The sequence below is a fragment of the Pipra filicauda genome, unplaced genomic scaffold, assembly GCF_003945595.2.
Source record: "Pipra filicauda isolate LSUMZ 115617 unplaced genomic scaffold, ASM394559v2 scaffold191_size1418713_pilon, whole genome shotgun sequence".
Classification (NCBI taxonomy): domain Eukaryota; kingdom Metazoa; phylum Chordata; class Aves; order Passeriformes; family Pipridae; genus Pipra; species Pipra filicauda.
In genome coordinates this window covers 1,043,042-1,064,503 of record NW_024104300.1, presented here as the reverse complement: position 1 = coordinate 1,064,503, position 21,462 = coordinate 1,043,042, and the positions used below count along the sequence as shown (strand labels likewise).

At 41.2% G+C, this 21,462-nt stretch overlaps 1 protein-coding gene across 3 annotated transcripts in view; it reads right to left on the bottom strand.

Moving 5' to 3' along the window:
* Positions 1-15,707, bottom strand: part of FRMD3 (FERM domain containing 3) — a 148,915-nt gene extending 133,208 nt beyond the window's left edge. The window contains exon 1 of one of the 3 annotated variants that reach the window (XM_039380275.1): positions 15,687-15,707. Coding sequence is in view for 2 of the 3 variants with exons in the window: in XM_027721564.2 (XP_027577365.1) it covers positions 15,273-15,371 (99 nt within the window). In the remaining variant the exon portion in view is untranslated. Of the gene's footprint in view, positions 1-15,272; positions 15,524-15,686 lie in introns of those variants that run through there. The other 2 variants (XM_027721564.2, XM_039380274.1) reach the window with 2 other exon arrangements.
* Between the last annotated feature and the right edge of the window lie 5,755 nt (positions 15,708-21,462).

Below are 21,462 nucleotides of genomic sequence, written 5' to 3'. Positions count from 1 at the left end.
TTCAGTGCTGTGAACAGAAAAAAAGAATTTTCTTCCTCAGCAGACTACCTGCGTGGCCAAGTGTGGAAGCAGAGATTTGCTTCATAGAGAAAAAGGATGGTAAAAAGGATACTAGCAGTACTGAGAAAGGCAGCAAGAGAACCTCAGAGTTCTGTTTGAGGCAGGGGAGGAGCAAGGACATCACCAGCATAACTGGCAACCTGCCAGTAGAACATAGTACTTCTTGGGTCATACCTGTCAACACCTGGTAGACTTTCATCCTTCTTGGAGTACCACCGAAGTACTGTTAGTCTAAGCAGAATCTGAGCATCAAAATCACTACTGGAAATCAGCGCCCTCAAAATGACCAAAAGTTCCTCCCATGAATGGTGGGGGGAAGAAGAAGGGGAAGGCAACTAAATCAACATCTGCACCTTCCCTTTAATTTTCTAACCAATAAAAGATAAAGCTTTTAAAAGCAAGTTAATGGAAACATATCAAATGCAATGAAAGTTCTTCTATCCTCAGAATGCAGACTATATATGGAAAAGCTGAAAAGGAAATGCAACTTTCTTACAGTTTTTGGATTACAATATAGTTCTGATCAGAAAACAAGAAGTGCATTCACAGAGTAAAAAAAGAACTGTGAAAAAACAGATGTTGGAGCTATGAAAACGTTCAGGTGGTATCTATTTTTTCAGGACACAAGATACCCACTGAACTACTCACCACCTCATGAGAGAAAACTACATACCATTTCCTGTACATAGTTTAAACATCTTGTTTAGATTGGATGTGTAAACAAATTCTAGTGCACACACATACAAAATTAAAATATGTGAATATTCATACAGAAGAATATATTAGCAGTGCTCAGTTTTAACAGAAAATTCATCTAGGGAGAAAGGGGGGGTTAGTTTTCAAAAATTATTCATTTCCTCATGCTATATAAAAGCACCTGCAGGACACAGAAACATTTCCACTATACCTGAATCACCCCAGTATCATTCAGCACTTTTTCATGTCAAAAATCTGTACTATAGAAACTGAAAGTGCTCAATCTCAATTTAAAAACAGGTAAATATCATTAAGGCTTTGAAAAAGACAGGAAAAAATGTACTTTGAATTAGGATTGAAATCTTTGAAATAACGATTTTTCTCATTTTAAAACCAATTAAAATAAATTAAACTGGTAAGAATAACCTAGCTAATGACCAAGAAGGTGTATAAATTGAAGGTTTTAAGGACAGCCTGATTGTTACAAAACTTGATTCTTATAAATTGTAAAAAAAGACATACAAACAATTAGAATATTGTAAAAGCCTTACAACTATACAGATTGTTACAGGTAAGTTACAGGATGTATACAAACACACATATATATGCAGTACCCTATGCAGGGAGTATGTTACAAGAGCAACAAAATATAACGAGTCAAGATAATTCACTGAACCAGTAAATTACAAAAGATTACCAAAACAAACAAATCAAACCAACCAAACAAAAAAACCCAGAAAAACAAACCCATTACAAAATATAGCATGAAACTTCTGGTAATCACTGTCCAAAGACTAACTCTAGATCATTATCATCAAAATGATGATCAAAGAATTACCTTGGTGGTGAAAAACATCAATGGACAAAAGCAAGCAATGATTTGCAGAATCTATAACAATTCTGGAACAGACTCTGAAATAATCACAGGAGCCAACAAACCAGGAAATTATGCTTATAAACCAATCTAGGTTTCTGTTTCCAAGACATTCCAAAGGAAAAGTAAAAATCATAACTTAGAAGTGCCCTGAATAGAATCTCTGTAAAAAGACTGAAAACTGTTTGGTAGACTGAAGAAAAGGGTAATGAAAAAGAGATGCAACTGGCGAGTTAGATGATGGCCTCCAAAGGGAGTCTGGATTTAGGCACAGTATTGATATCTTAATCCATGATGGAGAGGGCAGTAAGCTAAGAGCTGCTGAAAGGCAGTAGTAATCAAAACCACTGGGGCTGCAGAGAAGAACTACAGCTCCTACTTCCCCTTCTGCCCCTATCCAACCCAACCCCTGTAGTTCTTGCTACATTCACAAACTGCACAAGCCTCTAACAGAGCAGGGAGACAGCAAGTTATTTACATAAACCTAAATGAAACAGCTCATCCCTTGATACCTTACAGCAAATGTGAAATATGGAATAAGGAGGGGAGCATATTAGAGTAGTAATAATTACCTCAGTGATTGTAATTGTAGATTTAAGAACCATGTGTTCTCTCACAGGAAAGAGCTTCTACATAACAGAATAAACCAGAAAAACAGGTGCAAATGCTGGAAAGTTGAAGTCAATACTGTTGTCTTTGCATCGCATCACATAACCACTGAACTCTCTCTACACAACCGCAGACTTGTTCTCTTCCCCACATATATCAGCATCCCACTCCTGGAACTTCTTTTCTACAGCAGCATTTCCCCCCCCCAAGTTAAAACTTAGACCAACTGCATGAATTACTTTGTGAGGTCTCATCATCACAATATGAATTAGGCATTCTCTGATTGTGTTTTCACTGAAATTACACCATAAACTCTTCTGGGCAAGACAGAAACCAGACTCTGATTCTCAAGAAACTAGAGGATGAAAATTGCTTCTTATTTGGTGCATATAATCCATGCACAAAAAATAACCAGAACTGTTCTGAACACACTGTCCTGAAACTGTGTAGATTATTCATTTTCCACTTAGATATGCCACTCCTCTTGCTTTAATGTCCACAAGTCAAGAGCATGGTTTGGTTTGGGGCGTGACAACTCCTGCTCAAGTCTTCTCTGTTCTGGTGGCCGTTATGTACCAACTGCCAGATCATATGAGAAAACTAATCAGGAAATCCTGGCAATGTGAGTGGATTCTCCAGTCAAAACAGTAAGCCTCCCTGGATCTGCACCTAGCAACTGGCAGGGTCACAGCAAGCTGCTGGAGAGATTTTATGTGAATGGCTGAATCTGCAGATTGAATCACTCATGGCATCATCTGTAAAAGCCTCTGCCATTTCCTTTCCTTTACCAGGATGGAACTAAAGAAAACTCACAGAGTAGGAGTAAGCAGGGTCAATGTGTGTGGTGCACTCCACCAACTGGCACACTGAATGTCTCAAGATGAAACCTGGAAGTCACTTAAGTTCAGGCTGGCCCAGTACAGCTTCAGAGTTTAACATGCACCCCAGCTAACTGTCCCACCTAACACAAGAGCAACCATTACTCTCTGATTGTGCAGCATTTATCTTTGTTACTCAATTTTAAATTAATAGAGTGAATGGGAAGAATCAGCTGTCCTTTATTCTGAAAAGCCTAAAGAAACAGGATTAGAAGTATGTTCTGTAGCATCTCTGTGACATGCATAGCACTCCATAGAGAATCTCATCTGCATTTTTGCAATTACTGTTCAAAGAAATAAAGAAATAACCATGACTAATTTCTCACTCTACTATAGGGCTTGAAGTTTGTGTCCGTAAAAATAAAACCAAAAAGAACACCACTACCTGAAGTTTTGCAGAGTACTTTTGTATTAGACTCTGTTGCTAAGAGCATTCAAACAAAGAAAGGAAGGAAGAAAAATCAAGAATCTGTTATCCCAGAACAGATTACAGGTACAAATCCAAGAATTACAGCCACAGATTCAAACCACAGCTGTTTAGTAAGCACCTACTAAAAACAGTGTTACTCCTGATTAAACTATCACTGACTGTTTAAGATCCACTCCTGTTTAAGATCACAATACTTCAGATTTTCCACTTAAAAGGACAGTGTCATGAACACAGCTACCATTTCACATGTTTTAGTACCAAACTATAAAATACATCTTTAGTCATCTACAAAATCTTTTTTTTCTTTCTTCTTTTTCTTTTTGAAGACAGAGGTTGCATTTATACTAAAACTACTAAAACTTCAAGCATTCTGGGGTGTTGAAATCTACCACCCATACTAGCAAACTGCTAGAGCGCTCCCTGACAAAAGTACTGTCTTTGCAATTAACATTCTTTCTGACTAGTTCTGAGGCATCATCTGGCAGATAGGAGAGTCCAGGAAAAATTCCCAAAAGGTAGTTCACATGTAGACACTGTTTTGGAGACAAAAATGTTTGACTAGCTTCTGTGCCTGGTAACAACACAGTCTGACCTTCACGCATTAATTTCCACATGATTTGACCTCATTTATATTTAATAAATTATTAATTCCTGTTCTAAATTCTCCTGATACTGTTTGAATTTGGAGGCTGAGAGGATTGTGGTTTTGTTTTCATTTTGTAATCGCATTTCTTTTCTACTTCTGTTACAGTATATACAGTGGGCATATATATACGGAGAGCATGAAAAAGGTTTTACACAGTGTTGTCAGAAATACACAGTCATCTTTGTAATATGTGCCCTTTTACAGTAAGCTTACATATTACCACACCAGGACAAAAAATGGGCAGATGCAAATCATTTTGGTTTGCGTTTTTTTTTAAGTACAATTCTATTCCAATTAGAGTTGTTATGGGGAAAAATATCATTGTGAGATAATACATTTGCAAGGAGCAAAACACGCCCTCCATTCAGATTGTTTACTTTTTTCTGGGGCTTAAGTAAACAAGGGAAAAATACCAAGTACTTTTAATGAAGATGTTGACTCATTTGACATATTTTTCAAAGGGAACATTTAAAGAGCAATCATTTTGCAGCCACTTAATACTTATGTTTCTCACTGCAATTATTTTGAATGGCCAGATTTCCAGCTATTGCAGCAGTTATTTCCATTTGTGAACACTTCTGCTGAAAAAGAACTGAAGGTAAGTATTTGGTTTCTGTAGCCAGGTCTGGGTAGTGGGGGAGGCTACCAGGGTGGCTTCTGTGAGAACCTGCCAGAAGCTTCCCCCATGTCCAGCAGAGTCAACACCAGATGACTTCGGGACAGACGTACCACTGGCCAAGGCTGAGCCAACCAGGGATGACAGTAACACCTCTGTGATAACGTATTTAAGAAGGGGGAAAAAAAAGTTATTGGGCAGAAGAAAATTGCAGCAAAAAAAGAGTGAGAACACATGAACAACAATGTAGACACCAAGGTCAGTGGAGAAAAAGGGGAAGGAAGTGCTCCAGGCACCGGATCTGAGGTTCCCTTGCAGCCTATGGTGCAGACCATGGTGAGGCAGCTGTGCCCCTGCAGCCCATGGAGGTCAATGGGGGTGCAGAGACCCACCTGCAGCCCATGGAGGAAACCCACACTAGACTGGGTGGATGACCAAAGGAGGCTGTGAGCCCGTCAGAGGTCCATGCTGGAGCAAGGTCGTGGCAGGGGCCTGCTGACCCATGGAGAGAGCAGCCCACATTGGAGCAGGTTTTCCTGGCAGGACTTATGACTCTGTGGGGGACCCACACTGGAGCAGCCTGTTCATGGAGGACTGCACCCGTGGAAATGTGACCCACATTGCAGCAGATTGTGAAGAACTCTTGCCTGTGGGATGGACTCAGGCTGGAGAAGTTCATGAAGGACTGTCTCCCATGGGCAGGACCCCACAGGAGCAGGTGAAGGACTCCTCTCTTTGAGCAATGGCAAAAACAACAACTGCACCATGTGATTACGTCTCCCTGCGCCACTGGAGGGAAGGAGGTAGAACTTGGAAGGAAGGAGGGGTGGGGGGAAGGCATTTTTAAGATTTATTTTACTTCTCATTCTCCTGCTCTGATTCTATTAGTAATAAATTTAATTAACATGCCCATTCTGAGTCTGTTTTGCCTGTGACAGTGGTCGGTGAGTGATCTCTCCCGGTTCTTATCTCAACTCATGAACCCTTCACTATATTTTCTCTCCTCTGTTCAGTTGAAGAGGGGAGGGAGAAAGAGGCTTTACTGGGTACCTGGCATCCAGCCAGCATCAACCCACTACAGGTGTATTGTCCATACTTTCTCTTTTCTGGTTGTGAGCAACATTGACAAATTTTATATATTTACTTAACCTTATACAGATTGGTATGATACATTTTTCTCAAGTTTCCAGCCAGCAGAAACTTTCAGTCAGGGCAAATTTTTTCTCTAAATCTAACAGTACTAGATTATCAATGCTCATTCTTCAGTAACTCTGATGAACAGGAATATTATGATGACTGTTGACACTTGGCCTACTACTGCCATAGAACAGCATCTATCTTGACAGCACACTGAAATGGCAAGAGCTGATTATCAATACACCTCCACCAAAAGTATGTTGTTGCTGTTATTATTATTGTTGTTGTTATCATTATCATTACTATTTCATGCCAGAGATAAAAAGAGATAGCATTAATTCATTTACTGTTGAATTATTACAATTGTGTTTTCACTATCAGAAAAGGAATTAAAACAGAGTGAGAAGAAGGAAATCCAACAGGAACAAAAATGTGATTTGTAAGGTCTAGAATGGGTCTCTGAGAAAACAAGGCTAGGGAGAAAAATGAGGCTGTATTTAAGCAATTAAAAATGAAGGAACAGAGAAGAAGCCCCAGCTGAAGGAAGAACTGTGAGGAGAGATATTCAATATGCAGCAGGGAAAGACTCAATCAAAGTTATCTGCTGACAGCTTAATTTTAACAGGAAAGGGAGAGAAGGATTATCTGGACATTACAATCTTTACCAACAGGTTGATATTATCCACACTGGGGAATGGAGGGAGAGTTCAAAAAGTGAGAGAGAACAACAAGATGAAGAGAGCCATTTCAGTATGTTTGATTTAATAAGGTAAAATATCCAGAAGAACAGAGACCTGTGCTACAGAAAACAAGCATTTTATCACAGAGAGAATTACTCTCCAGTCCTCACAGTCCACATGCTTTTTTTGAGAAGAAAGAGAAAAATCAGCTGCCATTTCTTCCATTCTTTAACCCAAGTGTTTAAACCTTTAATGTTTAATAAAATGTCTGTTCCAAGGGACCAGCAACAATCATACAGACTCCTTATTTCACCTTCCTATAGAAAAGGCACTAATCTCTCCTTTTGTTAAAGATAACTTCAGGACCACTGATATACGCTATTAAATAATTCCTGACCTCTACAGAAAATTCAATCTAGGCAAACACAACCAAAAAGTGAAAATACAGTACTTCCTCACCAATGATTCATTTTGGCCAGTTAATTTCACCAAATGATCGCTTCTTGGCTGCCTCCTGTACTAGTATCTTTGCACTGAAGATTCTTAGGCAGATGAGGGCATCTCAAGGTCTAAGAAGACTAAGCCTTATGAGGTGCCAAAAGCCCTTTCAAGATGAAAGAACGCATGAAGTTCCCACAAAGCACTCTATCTCATGGGAGCCACTTTTCCACCTCACAGGATCAAAATGATGATTTGCAGTTCGGAAATATAAGCTGTGGTGCATTGTGCTATTGATTTTCCAGTTGCCTTCTATTATTACTACAGCTCCACCCCTACCGTTCAGCTAGTGTCCAAACACGCATGACAACAAAGAATGTAAAAAATTTTACGCAAAGCGGAAAAAAAATGAAAGGAGGGTAAAAATGAAAACAATATACTTACATTTTAAACTAGTAACTGTCCTTTTAACTACATGATTTTGTCTAAGGATACCTGCATTTTTCGTAACTTTTTTTCCTCTACACTTCAGCACCAGGCCTCACCAATATATTAAATTATCACCTCCATTGTTTCTATTTACTGAAATACATGTTCATCTTCAACTATGGCTTGGGCAAGTCACTAAGCACACATCTCAGTTCCCCCACCTTCATTTACTAGCAATCAAAACATAACTTACAATCACAATATACAGTAAATAGACAGTTAAAATGAAAGACAAGATCACAGTCTTTAAGATAGATAGAATTCAACATAATAATAAGTTTTAGCCAAACACTAAAGCAGTTCTGCTGCGGTTTAGTATATATTGGATAAAATCCTGCATAAACAACTTTGTGTTTTCATTTAAAAATAGCACAATACAACAACAGAGTTCATGATTTGGTAGCAATATGGCAGTATTACATATAGGTAATGTTCCTTTCCTTTACAAGAGATAGAGAAATCGATGTTAAGTAAATATCAAGTTTCAGAAACACTTATCAAAGGCTATCAAGGCAATTAATTTCTTAATTTGTAATGAGAAGTCCCAACACCCTAGTAACTTTCAAGCAGCACTGTCTATTCCTTGTTTTCTTTTCAGCCCTGGAAGGAGCTAAGAGCACATCCGTAAGTTATTACTTTTTAAAAAAACAACCAAACAAAAAAACCCAAACAAACATGAAAACACACATTACAGCAACTTCAATCAAACACCTCCAATTACAACAGAGGTAGCATTAACCCGTGGGCTTAGCTTAATTAGAGAGTCTTCTCATCCGAAACTCTTGCCAAGAGTACCTATTGTAACTGTACAATTAGAGGCTCAACCATAAAGTCAGGAATACAAGCACTAGTGTGCAGTTTCTAAAACATGCCAACAGAACATGGAAAGGAATTGGTCCTAACTTGCATCCCCTTTCTTACCTCACCTTACTATTTTTAACTGTTATAGTATCAATCCAGCAGCTCAAGGCACTTGCTGGTTACGGTTCTGACATTGCTTACAGGATAAATATAAATTCACTAAATCTCCTGCCTGCTGTCTACATAATCCTTTAACCTCTCCTTTTTTTGCAGCTATCGTCCCCCACCTTTTTCTCATCTCTGGCCTCTCTGCTCTTTCATTCTCATGCTGCCTTCCCTTTCCCATTTATTCTTTTCAAATCATCAACATTCGGAATATTCTCACAGTGAGATTCATGGTCACTACTCTTTTACTTCACAGCCTGCTTCAGCATGCTATTTTGTTTTTTACATTTTATTGAGTGATGAGAATTTTAAAGAGTTCTCTGGTAAGCAGATTTCTATTAAATTTAGCATCTGCCTGCAAGACACAGATCAAGTAGAAAATATTAAGTAAGAAGGTAACTTTCCAGTCATCAATGTGCTACAAAAAGAATAAGACAGAACAGTGTACATCACATTTAACAGAAAATTAGAAAAAAAAAAAGTCAAGCATGCAAATTGTTATTGGAACTACAGGCAACAGAATTCAAACTGCACAGAAGCTGATTGCTTCAAATTAAGGTCTGAAAAACACAAAGCCATTTTACACTACTGAGTCATCAGTGGCAGAAAGAAATGAGCTTTCTCAGATTTTGTCACCTTCATTTTAACTTATGCAAAAAGAGGTAAAAGGTCTAAGAACTGACCGTGAGTAAATCAAAGTTTTGCTCTGCTTATTTTCTTCTTGATTTCTAAACCAGTTTTTAAAAATTATGTCTTTTCCTTGCTCAAGAAATTCAAGTTTCTTCTTTTAAACAACAATCAAATAACTATTTAGATACATTTGTTTTAAAGAGCTGTAGTGTAGTGTTGTGGGGGGAAAATCAGTTTTCCCCCTAAAGTTATAAAATGGTAAACCCCCAGGGGGTGGTTACCCTTGGGGTTGAGCCAATGAGCGCTTCTGCAAAATATAAACATATCACCCAGACCAGAAGAGAAGAGTAGTAGTAGTAGTTCTTGTTGGAGAGGTGGCCATGTTCTGAAGCCACGAGCTGAGGGGCCTGAAGCCCCACTGGGGGCTATGGCCTCCCCAGCCCCCGTCTGGGGGGCTACAGGGACTTGGAACAGTGTTAGACTGGACTAAGTATCTGTGGCTGAGAAGCTGGGAGTTTTTCTCCTCCACCGTGAGCAGCAGCAAGAGCAGCATACGGAGAAACGGTGGCAGAGAGCCAGAAGGAGATAAGAACTGAAGAGGCAGCAAACCAAGCACACAGCTAATCAGAGACACACAGAGTTGTCTGAAGAGAGAGAGAGTTTGGGTAAGAACTGAAACAAACTCCCCAAACCCCTCTGAGACCTCCAGATGAGGAGGAGGATGATGGACTCTTACTTGAGAAGAGTCTTAGAGTGCTACAGCACCGAAAAGAGAGGAGTTGAGAAGCTCGGGGCTTCCCAGAGCTGGACTGGGATGGCCAAAGAATGCGGAGGAGGGCTTCCCCCCCCACTGCTGCTAAGCTAAGCTAGCAGCCTGAGATCAGAGCCTAGGAGCTCTGTAAGGGAATTTGAATCCCCTGTAGACAGGGACCATCATGAAGGCTTCTGCACTTCATTGATATGACGTGGTGAAGCGACCTTTTTCCTGGTAAACGCAGCCCATGGAAGAAAAAGACCCTCACTTGGAGTCAAAGGGCCAAGAGGGGCTTAGAGATCCCCCTCGTGTGTATTTGCAAAAGGTGATCCAGCTACAGCTGCTGCATGGAAGAGAGAGAGAGAGAGAGGGAGAGAAAGAGACTGATGCCCCAGAGACACTGCTGCTCTGAGAGTGGAAAGGATCTCTTCCTTCTTCCCTCCTGGACTTTTATTTGGAGAGAGAAGAGATTTGATCCACTGTAAATACTGATTTATCATGGTAGAGATAGTTGAGATTGTGTGTGTAATATATTATAATATTTATATATTATATATTATAATTATATAATTATATATATTTATATTATATATTATATAATATAAATATATTATAATATTTATATTACAGTCATTGTAATATATATACCCTTCCCCCCATTTTGAGTCTTGTGTGGTGTCTGGAAAACCCATCTCACACTGGGCTGAGATGTGGGAGGGGGGCTTGGACTCAGGAATTGGATTTTGGGGCTCTCAAACCACCACATGTAGCAAATTGATATTTTTGGGAATATCAATACAGAACTTTGCTTGGGAAAGCTCATACAAAGCAAAACCTGTGTTGTTAAAAAGCCCCCACTACTACACAATTTTAGATATGGACTCAGCCACAAGAAGATCCACTCATGCAGTATTTCTACAAGTAAACACACAGACAGGAAAGTTCACTACCAACATCAATAACAAGCTCCAACTGAGAGAAAAGCCACATTCATGCCAACCTTTTCTCCAGTTTTTCACAACTGGACCTGAACAGTTCGAGGAGTAAAGTAAACCTTTTACCAAGCAGTGAGCAACTGGCCAGGTTTAAATCAAGACTGGGTAAACCCAGTCTGTTGTTACCAAAATGTTAAATGGGTGCATTAGGTTATTGCTTGAGGCCTTCAAAAACAGAAGGTGCCCATTATGTCAATTACTCAGAAGCACCACATTAATACCTCGAGAAAGGAGGTCTTTTTGCTACTCCAGATACATTTCCAGTAGTTTTGAAGATGTATTTCCCCCACTACCCTCTTTCAAACCTTAGTTCTGTGCTCTATCAGGCAGGCTGCACAAGCAGGTCACCTCTTCCTCTTGCCAATGGAAACAGGCAGTGGCCACTGCCCTTCAGGCTGTTTTTCATAACCTCTCAATTTTAGCTGTTTCACTGCAGCTTCACCCTACTTCTGCTTTAAGACTGCCTGACATCAAGTCCCAGAGAGACTTCACAAAGAAAAAATATGGGAAAATAAACATCATCACAAGAATTAGTTAAATGTTCCTTGGCCCCCAGCCCTTTCTTGTGTCTGTCACCACTTTAGCTAATTTGCAGTCACAAAGTCTCTCACATGGGAAGGACAACACACTGAATCTTGACCTTTGAGTTGCAAACCTAGCCTTGAGCAACTTGATGACCTACATGGCAGCTGCACGACTCGATAACTAGTTGGCTGGAATCTGCAAATGCATGATTCATTTCTGATTCTCCCCGCATCATCCTGTATGCTGTCACTACACTTTGCTAAAAAACATAATTTCTGAAAGCAGGCTTCATTATGATGAAACATTGCTTTGAAAGAACTTTAATAGTAAAAGGAAAAGTGTATTTTCTTCTCCTACCTAAACACTGTGAAATCTACACAAGAAGGAAAAAATACACATATATATATATATTCAGCATCTAAATATATCTGCTCTTGCTTATTTTTCCTAAATGTTTTGAATAACACACCATGCTGGTTGCATATTTTGTAGGGCCAAAGATCTACAGTGCATCTAAAAATTAGCATACATCTCTGCACTGAAGTGATACCAGGGTCCTCTGATGCTAGTCCACATGTGCAAGTCAGCTGTTGAAAAGATAAACTTGAAAAAGTAGGATACTTTTGTAAAACTTAGTGTGCTAAACTGCAGCAGATCATCAGCCACACACCTCACCATCCAGACCAGCCACATATCTCCCCTCCCTTACCCCTGAAAACGCACAGCTATAATTTCAGTCATTACAGTCCCTTACTGCATCCTGTGTCCCTAAGAGATTCTGCTGGCATTTCGCAGTGTTGTAGAATTAAGCTTTCTTATCCTTTTAATGACCAAAACACAGCTGTCCAACATGTTCCAGCTGGCACAACCCTGGCATCTCTGCTGTTAGCCCAGCAGCACATCATCTGGGCTATTTTGTCCAACTGAATACACATCGATATGCATATATAGAAGTAACTTGCAACTGGGTTGGGTTTTTTTTCATTAAAAAAAAAAAAATTTGCTAAACCTCTTAGTAAGTTTTGTCCACATTATGAAGTTCAAATACAGTTCCAATAGAGAGGCTAAAGACAAAAAGTTGAGTGGTTTGGGATTTGTTAGTCTAATGTCTTAAAAGCTATGCACATACAGGAGGATAAATAAATTATACAGCTAGATTATATCTCCTCTGTCTATACAGTGATAGGTAAGGGGTAGATACCTTACAAACAGGATTAAGCAGTTTGAACTGTGTGGCACAGGAAAGAGTGACAGGTAAATCGGAATTATGAAATATCATTAATTGCACCTTTCTGATAAAGTGACCAAGAGCAAAGTAGTTCTTCATACTAGGTTCTGCATTTACGTATTTAGAATTTCAGTACCTAAAATCCTACAGGAATGCAGGAGGAAAAAACAAGCAGAGCCATTCCCACCTTTTAAATATTTTTGTCAGTGGGCAAACTTAGAAAAACAAGTTCTAAACGAGATTGTAACAGAATTCAGTCTTCAGAACTACCCTTAGAACTGTAATAGTTAAAACATGTTCAACTGTGACTTTCCCCTGCTTGCATTACATGCAGAATGAGGCACAACAATGCAATATGATACAACTGGTTCTGGGCTCATTACCTCACCTTGCACAACGTAACACCTGAAGTAATAACTCTTTTTTTCTACCCTGTGGGCACTGAAGGGCATACTCCTAGCACGTGTAAATCTGCCAAATGCTACAAACCTAAAGAGTTGTAAAGACACCATCTCAGATTCCGACTTTAAATTCGTCCTTGTTTAAAGAGACTTATTTTTAAAGATGCTAAATAAGTTATGGAAAGCTTGCATTAAGCTCCAAGAAAAGGAAGGCCATGCTGCTTCCTACCCATTAAAGCTATAATCTCATAACCATGCTATTCATTTAGAAGAGCACTAGAAAGATACAGGTACAAGACGTTTACAGTAATTTCCTGTTACATCCAGGCTACATGCTGCTTGAGAGTAACTGGTACACAACTACAGTCTGAGAGAGGATTGGTTGGAGGGCAGCCCTACAGAGGGATCTGGGGGTGCTGGTGGGCAGCAGCTCAGTGTGAGTCAGCAGTGTGCCCGGGCAGCCAGGAGGGCAAACCCCATCCTGGGGTGCATCAGACACAGCATCAGCAGCTGCCAAAAGCGGATCATCCCGCTGTACTCAGCCGTGGTGTGGCCTCACCCTGAGTCCTGTGTGCAGCGCTGGGCCCCTTCTCAGTTTGAGAAGGACGTGAAGGTCCTTGAATGGTCCACAGGAGGGCAACAACACTGGTGGAAGGCCTGGAAGGCATGTCCTGTGAGGAGCAGCTGAGGACCCTGGGGTTGTGTAGTTTGGAGAGAAGGGGCTGAGGGGTGACCTCATTGCTCTGTACAGCTTCCTGAGGAGAGATGTGGAGAGGTATGTGCTGATCTCTTCTCTGATCTCTTCTGGGATACAGTGACTGGAGATGTGAAAATGGTTCAAAACTGCGTCAGGGAGGTTCAGACTGGACATTAGGGAACGTTACTTTACCAAGAGAGTGGTCAAACACTGGACCAGGCTTCATGGAGTCAATGCCCCAAACCTGCCAGTGTCTTTTGGCACAAATGCCTGCCAGGACATTTGAACAATGCCCTTAGTAACAGGCTTTAACTTTTGGTCAGCCCTGGAGCACTCAGGCAGTTGGACTAAGGTGATTGTTGTAGGTCTCTTTTAACTGGAACTCTCCTCTATTCTAGTATTAAATAGCTCCATTGAAACTAACAAAACCCATAATTTGGTCCAAGTGAAAATGTAGCTTGCATGTCATGGCATTTGATTTTTTTTAAGCCATAATGGTCTTCACACAAGATCATTAACTTAATTTGAATTTGTGCCTATTTCATACTACCAAAGAGACAGAAAGACCAACTGTGAACGATAAACTACTTCCTAAAAGGCTACTCACTAACCGATTTGGATACTAAATTAATCTCTGTGATTCTTGAATGCCATGGAAACTTTAGAGGGTAACTTAATTTTAACACTTGCAATTTAAGAATCTTTAAATCTTCCATAATGTGCCAGAGTTATGGTTCTTGTGGGGACACCTGAAATATCCCTGCTTTCACACACTACAAACATTGCCGCTCCACCAGAAATTCAAAGACTTCTCACACCCTTATCCTTATTACTTGAAGGAATAAAAAAGGGGCTAAGTAATTAGAAAGAGGGACTACAGCGAAGTTGCTTTTTTTCCAGCTGCACAACTACTATCACTGAAAATCCTTCCGTAAGTTATCTTTTCCCTTAAATGAGGAGGAAGAGAGGACAGCGCTTCATTTTGAACTCTGCCCGCTATCTCGGTAACTGCGATTCCTGACACCGCCCGTCGCGGGCCTTGTTCCCAAGCCAGGGCTTTCCTGTCATAGGAAAGCGGGTCCTCCCTCACACCGTCTCCGCAGCAAGCAGTGCCCACCGGGGCGCTCCGCTACCGTCCCGCGGGACAGGCAAGGCAGCGCCGGCATCTCCCTCTTCGCCCGGACCAAGAAACCCACAGGGCTCCTCCCGCCCGCGGGGACGCCGTGCCGGGGCTGCCCGAGCCCGGTGGATCCCGCGGCACCAGCCGCGGCCGGGTGGGCTCCCCGCCGTGCAGTGCAAGCTGTGGCGTAGCGCCGGGAGGCGGCACAACAGCCGTGTCTGCCCGCGCCGCAGGTGCGCGGAGCTCCGCGCCGACAACGGAGAGTGCAGGGAGCGGAGCTCCCACCCCGGCCGCGCCAAGCAGAGCCGAGCCGAGCCGAGCCGAGCGCCGCCCGGGCCCTGCGACCGGGGAGCCACCGCCCGCCGAGCCGCCCCGCCGCCGCCGCCCCTTTCCGCGCTGGCACCTGGATGTGGCAGGAGATCTCGGAGTCGTCCAGCAGCCGCACGGTGCATTTCATCTCCGCGCTCAGCGACCTGATGCTTGAGCTTCGAAACCGGATCATCCCGGCAGCCCGCCTGCCACCGCCCCGCAGGCAGCCGCAGGGGGCCAGCCTGCAGCGGCACCCGGCCGACCACGGCACGGCTCGGTGCGACACGGCACGGAGCGGCACAGCACGGCACGGCACGGAGCGGCGGCAGCGCCGCCCCTCAGCCCCGCGGCTCCCTGCCGCCGCCCGCCATCCGCCCGCCCGCCGCGGCTCGGCCGCCGCTGCGTCAGGATGCGCTCGGCTGGCCGGCCTCAGCCTCCTCCTGCGCCCGCCTCCGGCATGGCATGGCACAGCATGGCATGGCCCGCGGGGACACCTCTCCGCCCTCACCTGCTCCTTCCGCTTCTCCGCCCCACCAGCCCCGGCTGGGAGCTCTGCCGGGCTCAGTTCCGCGGGGCTGGCACAGCCGGAAGGGACACAGGCAGCGCGATTGTTTGCTTTCCCCGATACGGGCGTGCTGCTCCTGGTTTGAAGTGCACCTGAACGACTGGTGCTCCCCTGGGAATGCCCGGTGCCCTGCAAAGGTGGGACATCCCCCAGGCTGCTGGTGGAGAGTGGAGTCCCCACGCTGCCTGCCCGCCAGGAAAGTGAGTCCCCGGGCTATCTCAACATAGCCCGAGGCAGAAGGACAACCCAAATACATATATACACAGTTATATAAAAAAACCTCACCAAAGATAAGTGTACACTAATGATAAAGAAGAAAACATAATGCAACTTAATGTAAGAGTACAAGCCTTAGAAACTTGTTTCCTCAGGGGAAAAAATGACCCATTAGGGAACAGCGGTCTCACCCCATTTATTGTCTAAGGGGGAAAGAAAATACAGCATTCAGTATCTTCATTATTATGTCCTCCATCACAAAAGGCTATATCCATTAGTGCAAAACCTTGCAGGAAGCAAGCACCAACGTTAACCAGCCTTGAAACATGGATCAGCATTGTGTTAAAAAAGGAGCACTTCCCTTTGCAGTGTGAAATGAAAAACAGCCAGTACAAAATGGGATGTGACTGGAAATTTACAAAGAGAAAAGATGCACTGACAGCCACACAGAAGGCGTATTTCAGTTATTTTGCTTAGTTGTCTGCGATTACTTGTAAATGTTCATATTTTGAAAATATTTCTGTGTGAATGTATTGTTCTTTGGAAAATCCCATGTAAAAGCCAAAGTGCTGCTACCCCTGTAAACTCTTTCTTTAGTTTTCTGCTGGACTGCTAGCAGCAGGAAATACAGACAACCACAAACAAATGAGAAGTATATAAAGCTCATATTACCATCAGCTAATAAATATGCAAAGCCCTTTAATGTGAAACATAAAAGAAAACTATACGCATATGCTTCTCAGAAATTATAAATGCTTCCAATTGCATAGTGAATACTGAAGGACACCAGTGAGTATTTAAAAGAGATTATTCACCTCAACAGCTGCAGTCACCCCACAAGGTATGGAAGAAGGTCCTTATCAGTTGAGACACCAGTTAGTTGTGGACACCCACTCATTAATAATAAAATAACACTTTTTGTCTTACAGTCGTACAACATGGGAACTCAGTAGCAAGATTTCAGCCCACACGCGGATTAACTCTCAGGTGACACATATTTTCCTTCTTCTGGTACAGAAGGAATATTTTCTTTCTAACCCAGATATTTTAGCTTTCCCTTCAGTCTCTGTAGCACACCTTTCTCCATCCAAAAGGGGAACTATAAGAGGGACCTAAACCATTGATGAAGATTTAGGGAGCAGGTGAAAGTTTACTACTGTCTGAGGGTTGGTTTTTTTGTTTTTACTTTACTGTCAGGACCACATGGAGAGGGATGAGTTTCCCAGGAGTTCTCAGAGTTACATCAACAGTGATGACTATAATATGAAACCTGCATCTTCAAACTGTTGCACAGCAAGTGTGAACTAGTGTGTACTGACAGCAGCACAGCTGCAGGAACACAGAGCTCAGCAAAACTTCATTTGCCTGTTTTAAAGACAGGCCACTCATGTCTTTTTGCCACTTTATTTGCTTCTTTAACACCCCATAACCATGTTGACTTGAAGTGCCTGAGAACTCTGTGAGAAAAATAACATATTTCTCTGTCAGAACTGTCACTGCTCAATGCAATAGCCACATTCCCATTCTTTGTTTGTCTAATTGGTCACTGAATTTGCTTTGAGATGAGTTCATGTGGATGGCCCAAGGGACAGTAGCTTATACTTTCTATTTACCTTTGAATTGCTGACAGATACAAAACTATGTTTACAGACAACAGGGAACACTCGTGAGCTTGAGTAGTACTTTGATTTCGGGATGATTCTTTATGGACCTAAATTACAGAATATAATAGTCAAGGATTTTCCCTTCAAAAACTGACAATCACACCAACTTTAGCTCTTTCAATTAATGTTTATAATTTAATCAAATATGTAGACATGTGGTTTGGTTTTGGTTTGGTTTTGGGTTTTTTTCCTCAAATACTCAAAGATTAATCTATAAATACAATTGCTGCGGCTGTAAACAATGCTTGCCTTGGGTCAGACCTTGAGTTGCAGCATAGGTAGGCAAGAAACCCAACTCACTGTCACCACAGGGGTGCCCTGCATAGCACACTAACCTCCTTCCCCAAGGCCCACACCTATTCATTGCCTTCAGCTTGGGCCCCTTGCAGGGGTCTCACAGACAGCTCATACAGCAGGCACAGCAATTAGCTGTTGCTCAGAGATCATGCTGCCAATACCTAAAGAGTGACTTCATTAAAATTTATGAAGTCTAGGACAATTTAGATTTAACCCAGTTCCCTTATACAGAAGGATTAGGAACTCCAGTTCTAAAATATTTTAGCTGAAGACAAATGATCTGGATATTGTGCTTCTCCAGAGCTTATCCTGAAGAGTGGAAGGTGAGTTGAGCTAGGTATTGAGCTAGCAATGAACCAAAAGTTCAGAGAGTAGTTTCCTATAGTCAGGAAAGTGTGACTTTTGCTGTCAAGGTCACAAAGTCCACAGAAAAGCTAGCTTCCTAAGAATTCTAGAGATCCTGTTACAAAGCAGAAAGTTTGGATGACTTCTGAAGGATCTAGTTCACAAGGCAAACAACTTTTTCATACCAAGGCCCCAAACTTTTGTTATCGTCAATGGAATTGCCTTTGAGACACACATTGTATTATTGTAAAATATATCTAGCACCAAGCTGAAATTAGCAATGAGCTAATTGAAGAGCTGGGCATACTGGGAAGCACTCAAAATATGAAAAAACCAAACAACAGATCCCACATTTACATGATCTTTTTGTTTCAATCTTAAGTAATCATTAAAAAAATCATTTTATATAAAAAACAATTGTAAAAAAAAAAAGCAGGGGGTTGCATCTCGAAATAAAAGGTCTCCCACATCTAAATATTACACCAGTAACTTGAAAACTTTATATAAAATATTAATGCATATCTCTAGCAAACTATAAGAGTATTAAAATATACATAAATTACAAAAAAAAAATTTAAATAGCAAAAGTTATATTGTTCACTGAGGGCAGAGTTGAATTAGAAGCCGAAATTTGAATTCACATAGGGTTTCTACTTTCTTTTACATTACAAAAACAGTAAAAAACCATTATATATTCATTGCATGAATGAGAAGGCAACAGGATAAGTAACATATTACATTATTTGACAGCAGTACCAAAAGACTTGGGATTTTCATGTTTGTACTCCAAATGGAGCTAAACAAGCTGTCACTCCAAATCCACTAAAAATTCCAGGGCTATCAGTGATATATTGACCACAATTACCCCAGTAAAAAAGACCTAAAGTCCTACTAAAATCTGTAGGGCTGTATGACAGCTTGCAGGGCACTGATAGTCCTGTGGCCTCCCCATTCCTTGGGTGTAGTTGTGAGCCACATCCATGGCTCACAGGGGGAAAAGTGGTAAGTCAGAAGCAGGTATTTTCTAACACTAATAAAGTTTAGCAATCTCTACAAAGCCTCAGAACAAAGTATGGGAAGAACATTACAATACACCCTTCCAGCAAGAACGATGGGTTGAATCTACTGTACAAACTTCTCAGTAAATTTCCTGCAGATGTCATCTGGAAGCTCAAACACATCACTTGTCTGAGTTAAACTGGATTGCACAACACCACAGTTGAAATTTGCCTACTGGACCAATTTTTACATTGATTTTAATCCACACATGACAATTACCATGAAGGCAAATGTCAGTTCCCAGCCTTTGGTTCAGAGGATAAAGTCAGCGAGATGATTATCATGGTTTATTGAGTCCCAAGACTTCCCAAGATTTTCTTATCAGTAGGGATCAAAACATTTCTTTTGTACACTCTTTTCAGGGAATATACTGCCAGTCCCACTGTTCTAATACCATTGTCAGGAAAACTACAGGAGGCAGAGTACTCTCTCAGTTTCCCATGCTGTCTTTTCTTACTGTTCCCAAAAACTTCTTTCACTACTGGTTCTCTCTAGCTGCTTTCACACAATCCATGCAATACTTTTCCAGCTTGCTAACAGCCTCAGAGAAACCTTGCAGCTACCACTGCTGAAAGATTTACAGGTTTTGCGTGTGCCACAACCAGTGGTTTCGGGTGTCTACATTTAATTCAGTACCTACAGGAGCCTGATCACCTCATGCTGAAGGCAGAGTGTCTGCCACATTCATATATTTCCTCAGTCTATGATGAAAAAAAATTCCCACACCATGATTTAATAATCCAAAAAAGGTACTCTCTATCTCCTGATCAAGCTGAAGATCAGAGCTCTCTTCTCCTGACTGTATTTGTGCACAGACAAAAAATATAGCAATGAATATAGCAATGAATCTGATCAACTAAAAAGTTCATTTTTTAAGTAGGTAGAGGTATGTTTGGTGGTAGTGTTGATAATCATAGAAAAGAGGTAGGCATTGCCTACCTGTAGCTTGAAGAGTTCTCTTTATAGAATTTATCTAAATGAATGTTTAGTAAGACTCCAAATCAAAATACAGTCTAATGTTACACCAAACAATCACATTTTTTCAACTATATTATTGCAGGGAGGAGTAAATTTGATCATTACTGGGACACTAACAGTCATCATAAAATATACAACTACATTGGCAAAATATTCAGAGCTAGGCTTTGAAGAGTTCTCAGCATCCCAAAAGCCTTGCTAAGTGAGAGCACAGAGAAATAGTCCCCACTACTAACTTTTTTTGTGTGTTCTTTTATACTGTTCTTGTTACTGGGTGGAATTTGGATGCTCATGGGCAGAATTCTCCTGCAGTAACATCCTGTTTCCATGGCTGCTGCACATGCACTTTGAAACAGCTCAAAGTGCTTAGACCAGTTTTGGCTGTTTTTATAATTCTTTTTCTTCTTTTAGGGTTATTCTGATTTTTAATATTCCCATCATACAATTTGAATTTTACATCCTTTGTTTGCAGAGGTAGTTGTCTAACTTCAAGTGTGTCCAAAGCACTTTCCCAACCAGGACTGATCATCAAAGTTGGGGTCTACATGAGGAATCAGATTTAACACCATGTCTAATTTGCATAAATCAAGGTAAAGTCTAGCAAAGAAAACTTCTGCTTTGCACAAATTATGTCAGGTTCCTAGTACATTTCATGAACAACTTAAGTAGTACAGGAAAAACGTGTATCATACACAAGTATTTCAAGTTTGTTAATCTTGCTGGCATCTAATTTCTATCCAGAGTCTGTTATTAAAGTAATTACCACCATGATTTTTAAATAATAATATGCAACAATATTCAGTTTCTAATACAGCTTTCTTTATATGTTCTGGTTTTTGTCATTAATTCCTTTCCAAATTACTCTAAGAACTGTTGCTTTTCATTGATCTGGTTCTCTTAATTATGTAAAAGCTAATACAGGCAGGATTGCAGTATCAAGTTGCAATTATCTTTGTTGTTGAACTTCCTTGCACATTCGAGGTTCTGTGGTGTAATAGTTAAGTATGCTTGTAAGTGATTGCAGAATGGAGGCTTAGCTACCTTGGGAAGAGATATGGACTAAATAAATGGAAAAAAGCCATCAGAGACACTGAGAAAGCATACTTCAAAAGCCTTCATTAATAACTGCTCAGAAATAGGAATCTTATTACTTATTAGTA